At 47.9% G+C, this 21,058-nt stretch overlaps 6 protein-coding genes across 6 annotated transcripts in view; 4 read left to right on the top strand and 2 right to left on the bottom strand.

Annotated features, from left to right (window-relative positions):
• The first annotated feature begins 15 nt into the window (after window positions 1–15).
• SPPG_08248 (uncharacterized protein) lies at window positions 16–2,141 on the top strand. The gene is made up of 4 exons (XM_016756408.1): window positions 16–195; window positions 254–1,238; window positions 1,296–1,440; window positions 1,493–2,141. The coding sequence occupies exons 1-4, from the start codon at window positions 65–67 to the stop codon at window positions 1,939–1,941; spliced, it is 1,710 nt and encodes a 569-aa protein (XP_016604387.1). The 5' UTR covers window positions 16–64; the 3' UTR covers window positions 1,942–2,141.
• Window positions 1,856–6,963, bottom strand: SPPG_08247 (uncharacterized protein). Its single transcript, XM_016756407.1, has 7 exons — window positions 6,068–6,963; window positions 5,522–5,994; window positions 3,831–5,456; window positions 3,628–3,760; window positions 2,832–3,559; window positions 2,554–2,770; window positions 1,856–2,479 (listed from the first exon to the last, which is right to left on the bottom strand). Exons 1-7 carry the CDS (start codon window positions 6,213–6,215, stop codon window positions 2,151–2,153), a joined length of 3,654 nt encoding a protein of 1,217 aa, XP_016604386.1. The 5' UTR covers window positions 6,216–6,963; the 3' UTR covers window positions 1,856–2,150.
• Window positions 6,964–7,476: 513 nt separating this feature from the next.
• SPPG_08246 (uncharacterized protein) lies at window positions 7,477–9,192 on the top strand. Its single transcript, XM_016756406.1, has 8 exons — window positions 7,477–7,640; window positions 7,706–7,766; window positions 7,833–7,970; window positions 8,033–8,117; window positions 8,184–8,275; window positions 8,338–8,567; window positions 8,634–8,789; window positions 8,854–9,192. Exons 1-8 carry the CDS (start codon window positions 7,494–7,496, stop codon window positions 8,914–8,916), a joined length of 972 nt encoding a protein of 323 aa, XP_016604385.1. The 5' UTR covers window positions 7,477–7,493; the 3' UTR covers window positions 8,917–9,192.
• Window positions 9,039–11,709, bottom strand: SPPG_08245 (uncharacterized protein). The gene is made up of 8 exons (XM_016756405.1): window positions 11,613–11,709; window positions 11,075–11,140; window positions 10,797–11,012; window positions 10,507–10,728; window positions 10,231–10,392; window positions 10,113–10,169; window positions 9,898–10,047; window positions 9,039–9,825 (listed from the first exon to the last, which is right to left on the bottom strand). The coding sequence occupies exons 3-8, from the start codon at window positions 10,897–10,899 to the stop codon at window positions 9,473–9,475; spliced, it is 1,047 nt and encodes a 348-aa protein (XP_016604384.1). The 5' UTR covers window positions 10,900–11,012; window positions 11,075–11,140; window positions 11,613–11,709; the 3' UTR covers window positions 9,039–9,472.
• A 165-nt stretch (window positions 11,710–11,874) lies between these two features.
• SPPG_08244 (CMGC/RCK protein kinase) lies at window positions 11,875–15,729 on the top strand. The gene is made up of 12 exons (XM_016756404.1): window positions 11,875–12,476; window positions 12,537–12,765; window positions 12,824–12,938; window positions 13,001–13,090; window positions 13,156–13,311; window positions 13,387–13,420; window positions 13,490–13,785; window positions 13,870–14,001; window positions 14,070–14,244; window positions 14,314–15,075; window positions 15,147–15,284; window positions 15,356–15,729. The coding sequence occupies exons 2-12, from the start codon at window positions 12,717–12,719 to the stop codon at window positions 15,506–15,508; spliced, it is 2,100 nt and encodes a 699-aa protein (XP_016604383.1). The 5' UTR covers window positions 11,875–12,476; window positions 12,537–12,716; the 3' UTR covers window positions 15,509–15,729.
• Window positions 15,730–16,459: 730 nt separating this feature from the next.
• The window catches only part of SPPG_08243 (uncharacterized protein), a gene marked incomplete at its 3' end in the record, with an annotated part of 5,137 nt that continues 538 nt past the window's right edge, over window positions 16,460–21,058 (top strand). Inside the window, exons 1-6 of the mRNA XM_016756403.1 lie at window positions 16,460–17,193; window positions 17,275–17,520; window positions 17,588–17,816; window positions 17,888–18,619; window positions 18,683–19,060; window positions 19,130–20,987. Coding sequence (XP_016604382.1) covers window positions 16,679–17,193; window positions 17,275–17,520; window positions 17,588–17,816; window positions 17,888–18,619; window positions 18,683–19,060; window positions 19,130–20,987 — 3,958 coding nt within the window. The 5' untranslated portion in view covers window positions 16,460–16,678. The remainder of the gene's footprint in view (window positions 17,194–17,274; window positions 17,521–17,587; window positions 17,817–17,887; window positions 18,620–18,682; window positions 19,061–19,129; window positions 20,988–21,058) is intronic.

Below are 21,058 nucleotides of genomic sequence, written 5' to 3'. Positions count from 1 at the left end.
TTTTCCGAAGGTGCTGCTGCTTGAACACATCTGTAAAGGTTTCCAGTACCATGCAAAGTGTACCATGTCCTCGACAGCAAACTTGGCGGTTCCTGGGCTGTCAGACGACATTTGGCTCCTCATATTGCAGTACTTAGCAGCTCAGGACATTGTATCCCTTTTGCGAGTGTCCGAGGTTAGTCGGCGTTTCAATGGGTACGTCCAACAAGCATATGGACCTCGACTTCATATCAATCGGCTCAAATTGAAACAGTCTAGCCAATACAAATCAATGCTGGTACGCAGCCTACACATGTCAGTATGCAATGCTCACAAATGGAGAATGCTACACGTATCGGTCGAACAGAGCTGGACCACCACCGGACTGGAAAAGCAAGTTTTTGACAGCTTATAAGTCGGTGGAGAATTGGAAGGCGTATGGAGAGGCCTTGGAAAAGTTTTATTTGCAGAGGGAATCCGTTCTCAATCCGGGTCGTGATCGGATGAAGGGCGAGGATCTCGGTGGCGAGGAAGGGGAGATCTCTGGTGACGCCCCACTGCTGCACAGCGAGGGGACGTCAGACCACGCCGAACTGACCGAAAGCACCCCATCAAAACCATCTGTTGTGTGTATTAGTCATGTTCCTTGGGCGAACGGCCTTCAGAAGCCTTGGGAGTACTGCCTTTCACAGGCCGAGGCCACCCAGATTTTGAGAGACCTACATGCAACGGACACGCTAGCTTCTACATTTACGAGCATGGTCCCAGATCACTCCTTTGAACTCTCACAGTCACCCACTACACTGCTCGGTATCAGTACTCTGCACTTTTCAAGCTCAAACGATGACCTCCGTTCCACGATCCTCTTTTACGACATTGCAACACGATCCCTCCAAAGCCATCTCACATTGGCAGTTCCCCTTGGTCTGGACTCTGTTCCCGTCTTGCATCACCTCGACATTCAAAACGACGTGTTCTTGGTGGTGGATGAAGATTATCCTGAACGGACGTGGCAGCGGTTACAGTTTCGCAAGTATTCTACCCAGGAGCTCATATGGGAAACAAGTGTGGAGGGTGTGATGCAAGGGCAGAGGGTATTACCGTATCCGTTGGCAAAGGAACCAGGTCGGATGCTGGTGTTGGGATGGAAGGTAGGGGAGGAGAGATTGACGATGGGGGTGGGAGTGCTTTTTGATGTGGTGCGGCGAGAGGTTATCAGGCGAGTGTCTTATGGGCAGGATGTGCTCTGCATTGCTGAAGTAAGTCACTTGTGATGTGCATGCTATTCAAAGACGTTCATACTCACTCTAGCTTAGGGCGATCCCTACATTCCATGCGTTGTTTTGACTGGTCACCGTGATAATCGGATATGTATATGGGATTTGGAGACAGGTGCTTTGAAGGGTACCCTTCTTGGCCACAATTGCCCAGTATGGGGCTTTGCGTTTATGGATGAGCCAGGTAAGAGACGCTGTCGTTTTCTACCAGTTCAAGAGGTAACACTGATTGCCAGACGATCGCGACGAGAAGGGAGCCTGGCGCCGTCCACAGGCCCTCACACTTGTTTCTGTCGGTGATACGGGTTCCGATTCCGACACGGCTGAAGTCATCGTCTGGGACATTGATCGCGTGCTCTCCCATCCAAATCTCAATCCCCCTATTCTCACACGCCACACGATAAAACTCACTACTCCCTCCGACGTGATCTCCTCCTTTTACGTCATACATCCGATTATGTACACATTATCATATTTTGGCAGATTTGGCGTGCATGATCTGCAAACCGGCAAGATGATATGTTCTGTGGAGGGTGTAGCGGATCTCGATGCGGTGAGCCAGTCGAGCCCTTTCGGGTTTTTTAATGTCCATAGGGTTGGTCAGGTTGGGTGCGGGGGACCACAGATTGTCGTGTTAACCCGGAGTGGGGTTTTGAAAGTGTGGAGTCCGGGTGTGGATGGCTAGTTGACCGATACGGAATGCATTTCATGTGATAATAGCGGGCTTTTTGCCAGAGGTATATGTTGCTCATGGAAGATATGCAATCTTTTTGAGTGCCTTGGGTAATTGCGTATACTATGATCACATAAAGAGAAAAAAAAACCGACACTTAAAAAAAAATTCCAAAAACTGCCTGACAAACCCAAACCTTCCCTACAAATCCCACAAAACCACTACAAAAACCCTGCTTTCTCTAGCATCTTAATTTTGGCTTCCATTTCCCGTTGTGCTTCTTCCATTTCATTTTCTCTCGGTTCCAACATCAGACTGACGCCATAAAGCTCATTTGCACTTTGCTTGGATGCGGCTTCGATCTCTTTATGAATGAAATCGCGGATATCGGGGACTTCGGTTAAAGCGTAAGGTATCTGAAAGCGTTGGACCTCTTGGATGATGCGGGAGATTTTGATGTATTTGTCGAAATTGATGAGGTGTGCTGAAGGAGTCGGACGTGTGGAGGGGTTGCCGTCTTCAGTGAAAGTCAAATCCGTAAGGTAAACACCTGAAATAACCCAGCACAATCGTTTGTTAATAATTGTCACACAATTCGAGGCAACAATGACACCGGATACGTACCCAAAAATGGCAAACAAGGTCCCTGGACTCTCTTCAAATATGCCCGATACTCTGCATAGTTTCTGCTGTGATCTGTTGCCTTCTTGAGGGTTTCCAATGAGATGCGGATTTTACTAGAGACATGTTCCCACGTGCGCTTAAGACGACTGATGGTGGAAGAGTTGAGAGCAGAGAGGATTGCCATCAGAGTGTTGAAATTATTGAGAGAAAGGCAGCGCTGTGTTAACGAGATATTAGTTCGATGCATTGACCATTAGCACATTGATAAAAGTGCATACCTCTCCAACTTTGATGAAATGCTTCACCATCGCTGCACGTCGTTTGACATCCACTTCTGCCAGTATGGACCCAGCAACCCAACTCGTGATCTCATTAGCCAGTCGTGTCATGGCACGCACATTGACTGCCAGACTCCTTTCATTCTTCTTTGCCCACTCTTGCCCCACCAATTCAAGAGGCTGTATTGCATTGAAGAGCTTGCTCTCAATCAACGTTAATTGACGGGCGAGTTCCAATGGGTCAATATCGAGAAGGACGAGCTTTTTGAGGGATTTGGGAAGAACGGGTGGTGGTGGGAGGAATTCGTTGCTACTGGGACCGGTTGTTCCTCCGTTGGTTGATATGACGTTTCCGACGGTTCTACGAGAGGGCTTTGGAGTTCCTACACCTGCAATACTTCCATTGACCTTTCTTTGCACAAGTTCCATTAACCGTAGTGCAAGCGTGGAGGTAGCTTCCATCATCTCTCCCGAAGCAAACTCATGTATGCGATCCAGGCATTCATCGTCGAGTTCATCTATCCAGTAGTTTTCCAGCCATGATCGAAAGGCGTTGTATACGCGCAGTCGGGCAGGGGTCTGCTTCTTTTCTTGCCATATTTTAACTTCCTCTGGGTTTAACTGTAGTGGAGGTGACATCATATAGCGTTTTCTAAGCAGGTTGAAAAACTCTGCGGCAGTGCCGAATTGGTGGAAAAGCATCATGAAGGCGGTGAAGAAGACGGGATCTGGTCGAGCCAAAGAAAATGTCAATGTTTCGAAGACCATCAGCGGTTATATCCAAACCAGTACCGACCAACAGGTTGATCATGCAATGTTAACCGTTCCACCAATGCTGGGAATGTCCCTCCGTTGACTTGTCCCTCCATGTTGAAAGAAATGTCATCTGGTAAATAATCGTATCCAAGGTACCATGGTCGTTTGTGCCCCTAGAAAGTAAAAAACATGCAAAAACATCAATGATCCGATAAACATCATTGCGAGAAATTCACAGCGTACCTCTGAGCTGGCTCTCTTCAACTTTGGCGACTCCTCTCCAAAAAACTTGGTCAGTTTTGTACTTGAACTTGGCGAACCTGTCGCACTAGCTGAAGTACGCGCGGAAAATCTCTCCATAGATTCCGTTCGCGACCGCATCATGTGCGCTTGTTGCTGGTGCTGTGGGTGGGAGTGATCACCACCTGCCGGTAAATTCACCATAGAACCCGATCTCGACATCCCGTCGCTAGATGCAGCCACAGAAGCCGCGGAACCATCTATACTTGGCCGTCGCATGCCTGATGCTGCAGGTGCGGAAACAGTTTTGACAAGGCCGACATTAGTAGATGATGTAGATCGGAGCATTACTGGGGATGAAACGGTACGATCTCTACCCATGTGGCCATCGGGTGTCAAGGAACCAGGGACTCCAGATAATGAACCACCTTCGCCATGCAAAAAGGTCAAGCTCATGGCCCGTCGCTGCAGAATGCTCAATTCCGAGTCCCGCCTTCGCTCGTCATCGTAGCTTTCCGCTTCTTCCTGCAGTGTGCGCTGTTCCATCAAGTCTTTTTGGTCTATGACCAATTTTGTAATCATCAAGACGTCTTCCACAGCTTGAAGGACAGATGTGGTTGTTTCCAACAATGTGCCAAGGGCATTAGGAGGAGCGAATTCGTCCATGGTAGTGCGTGCAGCTGTGACAAGATCATTGACGACAGAATACAGGACATCCTTCTTGGTCTGGAATTCGGTCAAAAGCTCCTTGGCCCGGGAATCCTGGGTTCCGTCCATGCTTTGCAAAGGAATCTCCTCGATCAACGACAATAGTTGACCAATCTCTGTCACGGTCACCCGTGTTTGGTCAATCAGAACTCCTGATATTCGTCGGTCCTGGGTTATTAGATTGACGAGTTTGGCAATGGAAGCAATGATGGCGTCCGAATGAGAATCCAGTCGCGCTGCAAATTCGATATCAGACAATTCAGCGCCCTTCATGTCAAATTCATCCACTGAGAGCGATATTTCGTTTGGCGAGGTTGGAGACACAGGTTTGAGCTCCAAGGGTATGTCCTGCGCAATGGAAACAAAATGTCGAATGGCCAGTAGAACCTGTCCCGCCTGATACCTCATTTTATTGACCGCATCCGGCGGCGGCCAGAGTCCTGCCGAAACCTTTGCCGCCAAGACCAGCTTGGACAACGATGACATTATGTGGTGGTAGTGGCCTCTCAATTGTTTGTTATTTTGCATTGCGGGTGTCTCTTTTGAGCTCGTCCCAGAACTGGCCAACATGTCCCGTATGGCTCGAACGACCTGGTTGGCTAACGCAACATAGCGAGCCTTTTGGTCATCTTTAGCAGCGCGGTTGAGTTCGGAGATTGCGCGGAGGATGTTGTTGATGAGAATCTCCCATGTAGGTTTGGCGTTGGAGGGAAGAAGCGATTGGGGCCCGGGGATCCAACTTGACGTAGACGAGGCCGACTCTGTTCGTCCACGCATTGGGCGCCGCACTTCTGGTGGTGAGGCGTCGCCGAAGGAGTCGATGGAGTCAAAGCGTGGTGGAGCTTCTGTGATGATGTCCTTTGAGATCAACTCTTTGGTGGCATCCAGTAATATCAGGGTAGAGCGTTTTGTGGTTTTTGCCTACAGGATATCCTGTTAGTCAAAGACAAACCCAAGACTTTAATACTGCCAATTCTAGCACATACTGCTTTCTTGACCTCCTGCAAACTGTAAGTCGTCTGGTTTGTTTGGGTATTGTAATAGTAAACGTCGCCTTGCGGTGTGGTCTTCCGCCCCCAAAATGGTGGCAACTCATTCGAATCACCATCTTCGGCTGGCAGACTACCACCGTCCGGCTTTGGCACATCCAGCACTCTCGCTTTCATCCCTGCCTCGGCTGTCGTTCCCGACGGCACAGGACTTGCATCGCCAGCGCTAGGGGAGTCCTCGTGTTCCAACGCTTTGGCTTCCTCCATGAGTGCGGACAGTGTTTGTTCCAGCTGCTGCCTGCTGGACGGTGGTCGGACTTGTGGAGAAGATGTGCTGGTAGGTGAGACGGCAGACATTGGGGCGGAGGCAGAGGAGGTTGGGGAGGGGAACTCGGGAAGGGAGGGAAGTGGTTTGAACTGCATATGTTGTTCGTCTGGTATAGATTCGACATAATTGGAAGGGAACCATCCTGTTTGTCAAATGAAAATTGGATTAATGCCCACCATTTGGAACCTCCCCCGCACACCGGTTCGGACATTTACCTCGCTTTGATCCCAGTGTACCATCCCACCAACCCGTCTTATCCTTTATGTGTACATAAAGTATATCCCCTTTTCGAAAGGACAAACAGGTCGGAACGGAACTCTTGTATTCGTGCAGCGCTTGGACGACGTCAATGACCTCGTCCATAGCGGCAACTAGGATTCAGGGAACCAACGGGAAGGAATGATTTAGGCAATGAACTGCGGAAGGTGGTGTCGTGCCCGAGTTTTCCAGTGACAACAAAAGACGTGTGGCCTCTCAACAGTTCTGCACAACCGACCCAGGCTCCGATCGGATAGACGCCTGTATGTGCGCTATTATTATTGTTGGTCAACGGTTTGCAGGTAGAGTGTGTATGTATCGCTCTGTATGTGTGTATGTGTGTCTGTGTGTGTCCCAGTACTTGGATGTATGTTGAAATCCAAAAAGGAACTCAAAGTGTAAACCGCCACACACACACACACACGAGAAAACAAAAGATTGCAACAGTTTTCGTTAATCGAATAGCTGCTTGTTGGCCTAACCCCCAAAAATGCTTGAGACGTTTTTTCTCGTCGGTTGTTTGTGCGGTTACCAGACCTGGGGCGGAGCGATTTTACTCGAGAGAATAGGGGGAGGGGAAGGGGGGGGCTAGTATGCAAAAAGTACGAAATCCAAAAAAAATAAACGGTCCGTCACTATTTTTAGGAATGTGCAAACGTAAAAGAAGAACACATTGGAGAATGAATAGTAAAAAAATATGAAATGCGGCTTTGTACGGGGGTTGTGCGTGAACAGACACGAGGGAACGGGCGAGTTACAAGAAGAGTAAGCGAACAAACGGCAGAAGGGAAACCAAGTTTGGACCATTTGTTTCTTTTTTGTTGTGTTCAAGATCACCAGCAGCAAGCAAGAACTACTTGCAAATGAACGGCCCAAAGCGCCGGAAAGCTCACTTTTAGTGTGCTATTGAATGGTCGGGTGAAAAAGACCATGAAAAAAAGAAATATAAATCCTACAAAAAACCCATGGGGCGAAACAACAACACGCCAAAACACCCAACGATGCCCGCGTCCGGTGTGTTGTCGGCCGACTTTATCACCACCCCCGCCCTCCGCCCCACCACCCGACGATCACACCTCACACCTCACACACCTCACACACATCACACACACTGCAACTATCTTTCACATTTCGTTATTCAGCGCTTGGATTAGCGTTTTTAATGTTACACTCCCATGTATTACTTTGTATTCCTACCGATGCTCGTCCATTGGTTCACCTCCCGTTTCCCTTCAACGGTCATTCCAACCTGCGGCTTCTGGAACACTTTAACACTTCCACAGCTTGCTGACGTAACACACATGTCACGTGCAGTATGACTCATTCCTCAGGTTGTGCAGTGTGTTGATTACCATGGATGGGATTTGAACGACGGGTTTGAGGATGGGTGATTCCCGGCCTACAGATATTTCATGGGATCGGCTGGACAAACCTCGGTTCTTTGCATGGGGGACGGTATGCTTTTTGGCAGTGAGGTCCTTGACCTATCCGGTATCCCTCGTGAAAACGAGGGTACAAGTTGGAAATAAGGTTGGGTTTTTCGTCCCTCTGACAAAATGATGGCTCCTGTTGAGATTTGTTGTTTTTGGCTATAGAGACAACGATTCCAGAGCATTAAAATGCTTTCAAAGATTGTCAGATTGGAGGGAGTGAGAGGTTTGTTTAGCGTGTTCCGTGTTTGTCATGATCGCGATGGAATGCTCATCTTGGCCGGGCATGTAGCACTGTATCAAGGGTTCACCGTAACAGCTCTAGGAACACTCCCGGGCCAAATGATTTATCTCTCTGCCATGGAATCAACAAAACTTGTAGTGTCCACAACATGTCGAAAGATGCTAGGCTGGGACGAGAACCGAACCGGTTTGTCAATGCTTGTAAGAGTACAGGAATGGGAGGATGAAGGGTTAATGATACGATTCCAGCACTCGTGAGTGGGTTGCTGGGAGGTGGAGTGGCAAGTTTGTCGACGCAGATTGTGATGGTACCTGTTGATGTCGTGTCGCAACGGTAACTATCCTGGTCATTTTATAACGATCAAAACACGATTGATTTGAAGCGGTTGGAAAATTCCAGATTGATGATACAAAAACGTCATCATCACAAAATGGACGTACCATCCTCTACCTCTACCTCTCACCCATCACCCCCATTAACAACTGGCCGCGGTACGTCCTTCATGGATTCACCACCCATTTCAACTGCTGAGCTGAACAAAGGGACCGTGCAGCACTCTTCCTACACATTCTCCAGACAGAAGGTCCAAGAGGCCTTTACAAAGGCTTTCTAACCTCTATTCTCACATATGCTCCGTCCTCTGCAATATGGTGGGGCACCCAGTCCCTCTGTAAATCCGTGCTGGGGCCGCTCGTGCCGGACCGGAACGCTGCTTTTGTGGCAGTGTCAGCTGCTAGTGGCCTCGTAGCCGGGTTTGTTGCCGCTTCATTTACGACTCCTTTGGTATGTTCCATCTTTAAATTTTTTTTTTGATTTTCTTGATGTGTATCATGACTTTCTTTCCAACAGGACGTTATAAAAACCCGTATCCAAACGGTCACTCCCTCGCATCGGTCCGAACTGGATCTCCTTACTAATACATGCCGCACGCTGTGGCAAACACAAGGGTGGAAGGGGTTCACAAGAGGTATGGGGGCGCGGATGGTAAATATGGGTATGACATCGGTGAGTTGTAGTTTCTTAGGTCCATCTCTTTGTATGTGCGGCAATGTTGACCTAGTCCTTCTAGGTGTTGATGATTGTCACATACGAGACCGTTAAAAAGCTCAGTTATAGAGAGACTCAAGCGTAATTATTTAAAACTAGATTGGGACCTTACTATGGAGGCCATGAACGGATTGACGTGGACGGGGACTCTCATAATCATGTCAGAATGCAGAGTTCAAATACTCGCATAATGCACCCCTCATGTATGGAAACTGGAACCACATGTTTTATACCATGGAAAAAAACAGTGCTTTAAAGGCAAGCCCACCATCTCTACTCCAAGCCAACACAGGGGACCAAAGAACTCACATCCCCACCGCGGAAACACCCAACTCACAACGGGAAGGTAAACACTGCAATAATTAAATTATGGCATGCGCTGCCACAAAATATAAGGACGTAGGTAATGCGCACCCCCTGGGTATTCCCAAACATCTCTAGGAGACTTTTGAATCAAGAAAAAGAAAATAAAAGGAATACCTGCCCGTACACTTAGATAAAAAACAAAAAAATGAGCAACGAGAGTAAAACGCGCACACCGAGTTCGTCCAACAGCTCATCAGAAATATTCCAAGAGAAGCCACACACAAGAAAACAAAACACGCTAGGAAAAACCCCCCCTCCTCCACATATCATCCCTTTTACTCGGCCTGACCACCAGCGTTTTCAGTTCCCACCAGCTTGGTACTCTCCTCCTCTACCTCCACCGGTTCGGTACCGTCCTCTGGCACACCATTAACAATAGGGCTCTCTTCCTTTTTCGTGGGACCAACTTTCTGCTTGATTGATGCCGCCCATTCTTCTTTGGGTTTGTTATTCAACAATCCGACTATGATGACAGTCATGTTATCGCAGCCGACTCCGCCCAACTCACTGTCAGGGGCTAGGCAGCGGTCCATCATGGCTTCGCAAATTTCGGGCAAACTCATGTCTTCCGCAATCTTTTGGCGAACAAAGTCGACGACGTCTTGGTTCGTCATGCAGTCCCAGATACCTGTAATTTTTGTTTTTCAGGATTATAAATATGTAATGCAATGCGACATTTGGCAAGCATGGTTCAGATTACCATCACAGGCAATAACCACAAACTCATCCGTATCTTGCAGCTTTCGTTCGGTGATGTCGGGATTTGCAGTCACAATCTGCTGTTCGGCGGGAAGGTCGGTGTTTTGCTTGAATTCAAAGTCACCAATGGCTCGAGACAATGCCAGGTTTCCTATTTATTGTATCCCCGATGAGCTTCAATAATCTGATGCGAAAAAGAAGAATGACAAGACGCACCATTGACACGCCCAAACTCAACGTAACCACCAGCAGCAATGATACGCTGTGACTCATCTAAGAAGACAGTGAGCATCCTGTTCCCACCAGTTGCAACATCCGGCAACAACAAACGCACCAGGATTCACAGGCTTGTGGTCAAAAGACAGCGGCACGGCGACACCATTTGCGCTCAGAACAGCACGAGAATCACCAGCGTTTCCTACCAAGATGCGCCAGTCATCAGTGATTAAGGCAGCAACAGCGGTGCAACCGGAGGGGTCATGTTGAAAGTCCGGGTCTACAAAAAAGCCAATGAGAAACACAGTGTGAGAACCAAGGTCATCTCATTAAAGATGATGGCAAACTAGAACAAGCGAGCGGATGGAAGCTTCCCACATGCTCGATAACATACCTGCACGCAAGTCAACATCAGTTCCCAAGAAACCCTGCTTTATAGCCTGCGCATAATTTCCCTTTGCATATCCTTCATCCTTTGTTATTCGTTCGTGTAGTTGCGCTCCACTGTATTTTGCCACACTCTGGCCTCCATGTCCATCATACACTGCAAAGAATGATACATGTTTTCCTGTTTTGTCCTCCAACTTTAGAATGGTTGTGTGTGCGTCTTCCATGCCTTTAAAGAATCGGAGCATCAGCTAAACTGGCGCCGATAATTCGAGAAGAATAAAGAAATAAACGCACTTATCCTCCATCCTTGCATTGCACTTGCGCCATACGCCAAACGCTGATCATTGTCAGACGTCGTATGCTTGTCTTTGACGGGCTCAGACAATGTTTGACCCATAATTATTGTTGTCGAAAGGTGGCGGATATACTGTGGCAGGAAAGTGCAGAGGTTTTGCAAAAGCCTTATTAGGGGTACGACCGCACGAGACGTGACAGTCGCTTGGCGGGGAGCTGGTGCAGGTATCTGCGTGAGAGAGACCGAATTGTCGCGTCGTAAACGCGGGTCAACGTACCGGAAGTGCTGGTTGACTGGGGGGAAGTCAAACCGAGAGTCGTATATAGTTATCCACAAAGGAAGCCTAATTGAGGAATCCCAACTGAATGAGCCATTGAAACTGGTACGGCGAACGCATCGCAATTCATAATGCCCCATTGGTGCGCCACGACACGCCTTTGAACGCGACATTGCAGCAGAATCAATCCAAGTTCGCAAAGCGTAGCGTTCTTATTCATCATCCACATAGCACCGCGCACTCAAAACACAGCATGCACTGTGCTATTCCGCGAATCGCCAAATCAATGCCAATCAAAGCCGCCATGCGCAAGCCCACCGCAACCACCTTCACCCGAAAATCCACCATCGTCACAAAACACACCAAAATTCTCCTACTAGCTAGCCGTCCTCGACAAATTCGACTAGGTCAAAGTAGGAAGCCTACCCAAGTGCAAAACATTCACCGCCCAATCCACACGGATGAGGCCAAAACTCAGCGACACAGCCCTCACTCCATGACACCGCCGCATTCCCACATCATCCGACATTTCACGTACCGCAAGAATCCAATGCCACGTTAATCGTAAATGAAGAATATTTCGTGTCGTCGTCCTCACCCCGAATCCAATCGAGCGTTTTAATCAAGAAATACACAGTGAAAAAAGTGGTGGGTGGTGTGAGCATTGTCATGATATAACCGCTAATCACGTGATTTAGGTCACAGTGTTGTTGATTGATTGAATGGCAAAGTTGCTGTGCCATGCTTAAACCTTATCGGGTAAAGTGAATGAAGGTTGGCCTTCACTTTGCTTGGGGAGATGATGAACGGGATGAGATGGGAAAATGGCATGCGAGATGATGGACAGAATGGAAATGGTCAAACGCTGTAGCTGCGTTGCAATGATCGCATTTCGGCTGTGATGGTCCACCTATGCTTGGTATCCCCCTCCATGCTATACATGAACATATCTCTAAAAATAGCCCATAACATATGGAAGGGTCACACCACTTTTTACATAATTCTCCGAGTCTAACCAAAAAGTCTCCGTATCTAAAATAACACAAAACTAACCATTGTCAAAATACTACCGCGTTCGTTTGGTACCCCTCCTGCCTAGGTAATGATGCCTCAGATTTGGGTAGTTGGAGGGGGCCGAAAAGTGATTGGGGATAACACACAAGTTTTGAGGATGCGGGTCGGATGAGTGTAATCTTTGTATAGAATTTGTGGTGCACGACTTGTTGGGGTCTAGCCAGTATACCATTTTCTTGTTCCTTTTGTTTTATTCTGATTGTCTTTGGCTCTGTTCAAAATAACTGTTTTTGGTATTATTTTGAGTGTTTCTTTTTTTCTGGGGGGCTTTGTTGTATGGGGCTCGTAAAGGTGGTGGATTGAGCGTGTTCTGTTCTTGTTGGATGAGGTCGGTTCATGAGGATTTCTGTTTGATGACTGGCCAGTGCATTCATGTACCCTGCAAAAGGAAAAGCCCTAGGGCCTTCGCGATCGTCCATCAAGAGTATCTGGGTACTTGTTGACCTCTGAACCGGCGGTGGAGACCCTGTGAAAGCAATTGTGAGCAAAGCGGTAGACAAAGATCTACTGCCATCCACAAAAGACTTTGCCCTTCCAATCACCCACCATCCACCGCCCGGTTTCAACAATGGGTAAAGAGGAGACAGAGGATCGCGGGACAACGAGCAAGTTGGAAGGTACGATCAGCGAATACTCTTGTGTTGCCCTCCTCCCTTATCTAACACCCTACATCAGACTACCGCCTAATGTGCAAGCTGGGAGAAGGCACATTCTCGGAAGTCCTGAAAGTAAAGCAAAAAAAGTCTGGGAAGATCTCTGCCATGAAGCGGTTCCGAAAGCACTTCAACAGGTAAATACAATCCGTATTGCCTCATCACTGACATACATTGATATCCATTGCCATTCGCAAAGCTACGACGAAATTGAAAACCTGCGCGAAATCCAAGCACTTCGTCGTCTCAACCCTCACCAACATATCATTGATCTTGAGGACATCATCTTGTAAGTTTCCGATACTTGTTTGTTCGGCTGGGTCGTTTCTCATCTTGTGACCGTGTCCTTCCCAGCGACCCCAAACATGGAATTCTCAGCCTCAACTTTGAACTGATGGAATGTAATCTGTATGAGCTCATCTCTCAGCGGAAGACATCGGCAAGCATAACGGAGGGAAAGGCCAAGCTGTTCATGTACCAGATTTGTAAGGCTCTGGAGTATATTCATGGGTAGGGTGAGCGTTTTGAGAGCGATGGAGAATATAAGCTGGACAATGGGGTATTAACATCTGTTACATATTGTAGAAAGGGGATTTTTCATCGTGACATTAAGCCTGAGGTAAGTCATTCTGGCAGTTCCCCAAGTTCACCTTTGTGTGGAAATTCAACGCTTCCCTCCTACACCTAGAACATCCTCGTCAAAGACAACAACATCAAAATCGCCGACTTTGGATCTTGCCGTGGCATTCACTCCAAGCAACCCTACACCGAATACATTGCCACAAGATGGTACCGGTCCCCGGAATGCCTCCTCACCGAAGGCATTTACTCGTATAAAATGGACATATGGGGGGCGGGTTGTGTCTTGTTTGAAATCGTGTCGAGGGTTCCACTTTTCCCCGGGACAAACGAGTTGGATCAGCTGCATAGGATTCATGCAGTGATGGGCACGCCCAGCAAGGACCTTTTGAAGCACATGCTTGGGTAGGTGATGCTTGATACTAGAGCGATGTGGTTTTGGCCAGAAACTGCATGATGTCCTCATACCTTTGATTTTTGTGATGGCAGGCCGAAAATGAACTCGCTAAAGTACAATTTCCCCCAAAAGGAGGGAACGGGGATTCGACCACTGATTCCACATATTAGTCAAGACTGTGTCGATTTGATTAATGCCCTTCTTGCGTACAACCCAGAGGAGCGGTATGCCACAAGTTGCTTTTGTAAACACTCGACTTGGCAAGCGATTTAACGTCTGTCTATCGCTCTAGAATAACATCGCGAGAGGCGCTCAAGCATGCTTACTTTCGAGATCTCCAGCCGGAAATGGAGAGAAGTAAAAGTTCACGATCAGCCGCTGCTTTGCGATCTGCCAAAAGGATCGCCTCACTTGCTCAACAAGGGTCGCTACCATCGGTTCCAATAAAAAAGAAGAGTAGCAACGAGGTAGGTTGCCTAGTGAGGCCCCATGGACTGGTGACCTCGGGAGCTCAATATGCTTTCGTTCCCTCTTAGCTGGATGCAGCACCTGTAGAGGAGAAACCAGCGCCTTCATATACATATATCAAAGCACCGAAACCAGTTGCTCAGGCGCCATCGCTCCCCACATTGCCCCAGAAAGCCGTGGCAGAATCCGCACCTGTCGCAGTTGAGCCTGTTCATCATGCACCAGCAGACACACGACATGATCCTGTAAAGAAGACGGAAGCCGCTGGCGGGGGACAACCGTCACAGCCACATGAATCAAAGCATGAATCAAAGCATGAACAAAAGCATGAACAACAGCACGAGCGAAAGCATGAGCCAAAGCATGCAGTGCCCAAACCCCAAGACACGACGCGACCTCCCCTCCAACCCATCAATCACCCAGTTCCTGAACCACAAAGCGAAACTCTCCATGCAGTGCCCCAGCACATTACCGCTCGCCACGCTCCGCAGGCCCATCCTCCTTCACCACCCACTGCAACCTCGACTCTCCCTCCTATCCTGAGCGTCCCACCTCTTCATGTCCGTCAACCAGATACCAGCGACACGCATTCCACAACCTCGTCACTTTCAACGTCATCTTTCTATGCGAAATTCAAGCAGCAGATGGATGATAAGAAGGCAGCAGAGAGTGTTTTGGCGAGGGCAAGGCGAATACGAGCTCCATCTGGCAGGAAGAGAGGGGGTGGGCCTAGTGCTGGACGACGGCAGAATGTGCCAGGAGGGGATGCTAGGGGAGCAGGACAATGGGGGCATAGTCTGGTGGCAAAGAATATGACAACTGTACACAAGGTGGGTCTCGTACTGTCGAATTATCAAACCACTGTAATTTGTATATGCCAACGTTGGTTTTTTTTGAATAGCTTCCGTCCATTGCCGGTGTGTCACAACAACCGCAGCAATACCATCATCCATCACAGCCGACAACCCTCCCCTCCCTCACAGTCGCCAAACCAGATGCTGAAAAAATGCGTGCGAAGCATGGGATAATGGGACAAAAGGTACTTGTCTTTCGTCGATAACAAACAAAGAAAAAATGCGATCGTACCATATTAAAACCCAACAATTTCAGGACACTTTTGTTCTTCCCTCCCTATCGAGCAAACCTAAACATGTCGGGACGACCGGTCCCGGAGCAGGAGGCGGCGGAGGGAGCGAAGATCGGGTCCCAATGCAGTTGCCGTCCATCAAAGCGCAGACAAAAAAGTACGAACCGCAGCGATGATGCGAGGCGTGGCATTTTTTTTTAGGTGCTGTTGGATAACTGTAGACCTCTTTTTTTAACCTTTTGCCATACTACTTTTGCTGTATAACGATGGTCAACGGCGGATTTGCATGTTTTTCGTTTTGCAAAAGATACCCATTTAGCGTTGGCCGTTCCATACGCAAAAAGCTTTTGTTCGCCACGTTGTTGTGATTCGTTAAGTCTTGTTGATTGTTGCAAATCCCCCCGTAAAAAGGGTTGACAGCCAAAAGAAAAACTGCCGCCAAGTTGCAAAAGCAAAAAGCGGTTTTTGGAGTCTTGGTTTCTTTCTTCGTACTGCGCCCATATCAAAAAGCTCTTCAAAAAGCTCACCAGCCGACGGAAGGATTTTTGCACACTTGTCCACGTGATTTGCTACCCTGCAACGCCACTTGATCCTTAAAGGCGTGCGCGACAGTTCCCTTGGACTTTAGGGACGAATGTTCTGTTGGAACTTGAAGGGTGGGGTGTCTCTCCGGCCAAATACAATGCTTTATGGATATGCATTCAAGAACACGAGCGTTGGACCGGAGCATGTCATTAATGACCTACAGCTGGGGGGCAACCGCCACACACACATACACATACACACACACACTAGTATAGTTGTGCCATTGGTAGAGATATGACTTTCAAATTGTGTTTAGCTGTCGATAAAAGAAATCTTTTTTTTGCATGCTTTGCAGTTTGTTGCTATTGTGATCTTGTAGTTGGGCTTTTCACCAACAAATGGCGGATAACAAAAGCAAGGCGTGCGAAATCTGCCGAGTGTTCAAAAGTTGATTACCTCATCACTTGCGCGCGTTCTTCCATTTGATTTTAGCCGATCGTTCGGTTGTGGATTTCATCCATTTTCTTACTTTTGACTTTCTAAAGGTCTCGGGCTTTTATTTCACAATCTGTATTAATAAACGATAGCTATATAAAGGGACATCTCCTTCTTGCTCCCCTCCGGTTTTTTGTTTCAACTGTATTTTCATATTGGACTTTTATTTTTTATTGTGCTCGGTCTACGTCGTTGGCTAGCATTTTGTAGTTGGTAGACTCGTAGGAACACTGCTAGTGTCCTCTACCTGTCCCTCGTTCAGAGTGGAAAAACACTACTCCTCATATACACACATTACACTTATACGACCTCAAACACTGTATTAAATGGAGAGCGTTAGCGGTCCTCCTCGCTATAACGCTGCAGACGCAGTCTCTACTGGAGGTGTTCCCACTCTCCGTGACGCTTTCGGTGATGTCAATGACGGCGCACGACCAATCGAAGATGATGACCAGCAAGGTCAACAGGTCAATGTCGACGAGGGAGTGTCAGAATTCCACCGTGCAGAGCTGGAATTGCGACGAACCCTTACCCGTGATCCCTCTATGAAAAGCAGCAAGACGAACAAGACGAACAAAGTTGGGGCCGATGACATGAAAATCGGTCTTACCGACTTGGAAGGCGGTGCTGACGTAATCGTGGAAGAAGGGCAGCAATTTGACCTGAAAGACTTTTTAGAGTCTAGTGTTCGTGCAGCGTCAGAGCAGGGTATTGGGAGAAAGCGAATGGGTGTCGTCTTCAAGGGCTTGACCGTCGTTGGTGAAGGTGCTGATGCCAGCAGCATTTCCAATGTGGGAGACGTCATCGTTGATGGCTTGAAAGCCTTGAATCCACTCTCTTGGTAAGTCTCATTTACCATTCAGATAACGCGACACGTGCCGATCATTCCTCCCCGATTAACCGATTATCGAAAAATAAACAGGTTCCGCAAAGAACAGAAGGGAACAGACTTTGATATCCTACACGAACTCAACGGTGTGGTCAAGGATGGAGAAATGCTTTTGGTTCTTGGACGTCCGGGTTCCGGCTGTTCTTCGTTCCTGCGCGTTATGGCGAATGATACCAAAACCTACAAGGATATCCAAGGTGTCATCACTTACGGTGGTGTTCCTGCATCCGAATTCGGGAGATTTGCAGGAGAGGCCATTTACACTGCTGAGGAAGACACGTAAGTCAAGAATTGACATTAACTGTTAACAAGCATCACGTTTCTTATTTGTCGTCGCCTATTGCAGCCACTTTCCTACTCTCACTGTCAAAGAAACCCTCCACTTTGCCCTAAAGACCAAAACACCTGGCAAGCGACTTCCCGATTTGACCCGCCGCGAGTTCAGACAAAAGGTTGTATACATGCTCACCAACATGTTTGGTCTCACAAAGCAAATCAACACGTTGGTGGGTAACGAATGGGTTCGTGGATTGTCTGGTGGTGAGCGAAAGCGTATGACCATTACAGAAGCCATGGTGGGTATTTTGTTTTTTTTTACGTCTGAAATGGAAGCTCATGTTGCTAACTCGGTTGCTGCCATTGCTAGACTGCTCGTGCAGCCGTCAACTGCTGGGATTGCAGTACTCGTGGCTTGGACGCTGCTTCGGCTCTGGATTATACCCGTGGTCTCCGGATCATGAGTGACACTCTTAACAAGACAACCATCGCCTCATTCTACCAAGCGTCCGAGGACATGTACCAACTCTTTGACAAGGTCATGGTCCTTGACAAAGGACGCATGATCTTCTTTGGTCCCGTCAACCGGGCCAAAAAGTACTTCCAGGAAATGGGATACGCTTGTGAGCCTCGGAAGAGTACGCCTGATTTCTTGACCGGTATCACCAACCCCAACGAGCGCTTGTACCAGCCTGGTGTTGACCGGGCCAAAGTACCCAGTAATCCCGTTGACATGGAAGCCTACTTTAAAAATTCAGACGACTACAGGCGCTTGAAAATGGATATTTCCGAATATGAATCCTTTGTTGAGAAGGAACAACCGTACCGTGAATTCCACGATACGGTTCTCCAAGCCAAGACAAAGGGTACTCGTGCCTCTACCATTTATACCAACAACTTTTATGAGCAAGTCAAGGCCCTTGTTGCTCGTGAGCTACAACTCATGACGGGTGACAAGGCCTCGTTGATCGGCAAGCTTATCCTCACGATTATCAAAGCCTTTATTTACGCGACAATCTATGTCAACCTACCGCTCAATGCCAACGGTGCTTTCGTTCGTGGTGCAGCCTTGTTTTCTTCCCTCATGTTTAACGCCCTGATGGTGAGTCTTGGCCTGCATTACGTTTCATTCATGGCTCGTACTAATATAATACCTTGAATACAGTCTCTCTCTGAACTTCCCAATGCCATGCGTGGTCGTCGGATTCTCGCCAAGCACAAATCTTACGCAATGTACTACCCCTCCGCCTATCACATCGCCGCCGTCGTAGCAGATATACCAAATACCCTGTTGCAAGTGTTTGCGTTTTCGATCTGTGCCTACTTTATAGAAGGACTCAGAACGGACGCTGGCGCTTTCTTTGTGTTTGTGTTTACAATCTTTGTCACTGGTCTCTGCATGACAGAGGTGTTTAGGCTTTGTGGAAGTGTCTGCAAATCGTATTTCAGCGCATCACAACTTGCAAACATCATTTTGATTGCGGCCCTGTCGTATAACGGATTTTTGATTACTACGGATAAGATGCACGGATGGTTCATTTGGGTATGCTTTATCTCTTTATGCGACGGTAGCCGATTGCAGGAAGCTCACCATCCATTGATTTCTATCTAGTTGTACTATATCAACCCATTGGGCTACGGTTTCAAGGCTCTCCTCCTTAACGAAATGAAAGGTCTAATCTTCCCGTGCACTGGAACCGAAGCTGTACCCTTTGGACCCTCATATACCAATGACCTCTACCGAACGTGCACGCTCAAAGGACAATCTGGTAACGAGCTATTCGTCCGAGGTGAAGACTACGTCCGCGAAACTTTTGGCTACAAAGAAAGTCAAATGAACATTAGCATTATCGCCATCGTGCTCTTCTGGTTCCTGTTCATTCTCCTCAACTGTATTGCCATGGAATACATTGATTTGATCGAAGGAGGATACACGCGTCAAGTCTACAAAAAGGGAAAAGCTCCCAAACAAAACGACACGAGCGAACTCAAAGTCTCTGAGGTTGCAACAGAGGAGAGCGATACCGGATTTGCGAGCGATACTACATTTACATGGCAAGATGTCAATTACACTGTTCCCGTAAAGGGCGGCGAAAGACAGCTCTTGGACGCCGTCGAAGGCTGGATCAAGCCTGGACAGATGACCGCCCTCATGGGATCCTCTGGTGCTGGAAAGACAACACTTCTTGATGTATTGGCGAAGCGTAAGACTATCGGTCGCATTGACGGAAAGGTTTTCCTCGACGGTAAAGAACTCGGCATTGACTTTGAGCGTATCACTGGATATGTTGAACAAATGGATATCCATAACCCCAACCAAACCGTGCGTGAAGCTCTCCGGTTCTCTGCCATGATGCGTCAAGACCCCTCGGTACCCATCGAAGAAAAATACGCCTACGTCGAGAAAGTTTTGGACATGATGGAAATGACTCAACTTGGTGATGCCCTCATTGGTAGTTTGGACACTGGTCGTGGTATTTCTGTGGAGGAACGCAAGCGTCTGACTATTGGAATGGAACTTGTTGGTAAACCCCGACTCATGTTCTTGGATGAACCCACCTCTGGTCTCGACGCCCAGTCTTCCTACAATATCATCAAGTTTATTCGGAAACTCGCGGATCACGGCATGCCCCTCGTTTGTACCATCCATCAACCTTCCTCGATCTTGTTTGAACACTTTGACCGATTGCTCTTGTTGGCTCGCGGTGGTAAAACTGTATACTTTGGCGATATTGGAAAGGATTCAAAGGTTATGTTGGATTACTTTGAGCGCAACGGTGCACGCAAGGCCTCAACCGAGGAGAATCCTGCAGAGTACATTCTGCAGGTGATCGGTGCCGGTGTCTCTGGTGGCAAATCTGCAATTGACTGGGCGGACGTCTGGAAGAACAGTCCGGAAAAGAAGTCTGTCACTGAGGAACTCAACACCATTTCCAAAGGCGCTGGATCACAACCCAAGGACCCCAATGCCCGTGAATTCTCGACATCGATGGGTTACCAACTCGCTCAGGTCTACAAAAGAATGAACCTTGTATTCTGGCGTGATACCACGTACAACTTTGGTCGATTCCTCAACGCCCTTTTCGTTGGTCTTTTCAACGGTTTTACGTTTTACCAACTCGGCAATTCCACTTCCGACCTTGCATCCCGTATCTTTTTCATTTTCCAGTTGCTCGTTTTGGGAAATTCAGTTATCATTCTCGCCCAACCTCAGTTCATGCAGCAAAGAGCCTATTTCCGACGCGAATACGCTAGCAAGTTTTATGGATTTGTACCGTTTGCGATTTCGATTGTGCTCACTGAGCTCCCATACCTGGTCATCACGTCTGCTTTCTGTTTCATCGTCTCGTACTGGACTGCTGGACTCGGAACCTCGGCGGAACGAGGATTCTATTTCTTCTTGCTGCTCACGTTCTACTTGTTCTACGCTGTGTCGCTGGGACAGGCCGTTGCGTATGTATCTGTGTGTCGTAAATCATCTTTCTTTTGATACAAATATCTAACCACTGGTTTGTATCCACAGTGCTTTCTGCGCCAACAT

This window comes from Spizellomyces punctatus (genome assembly GCF_000182565.1).
Source record: "Spizellomyces punctatus DAOM BR117 chromosome Unknown supercont1.20, whole genome shotgun sequence".
Lineage (NCBI taxonomy): Eukaryota > Fungi > Chytridiomycota > Chytridiomycetes > Spizellomycetales > Spizellomycetaceae > Spizellomyces > Spizellomyces punctatus.
The sequence above is the reverse complement of the archived record's forward strand: the minus strand, read 5'-3'. Positions and strand labels throughout refer to the sequence as shown.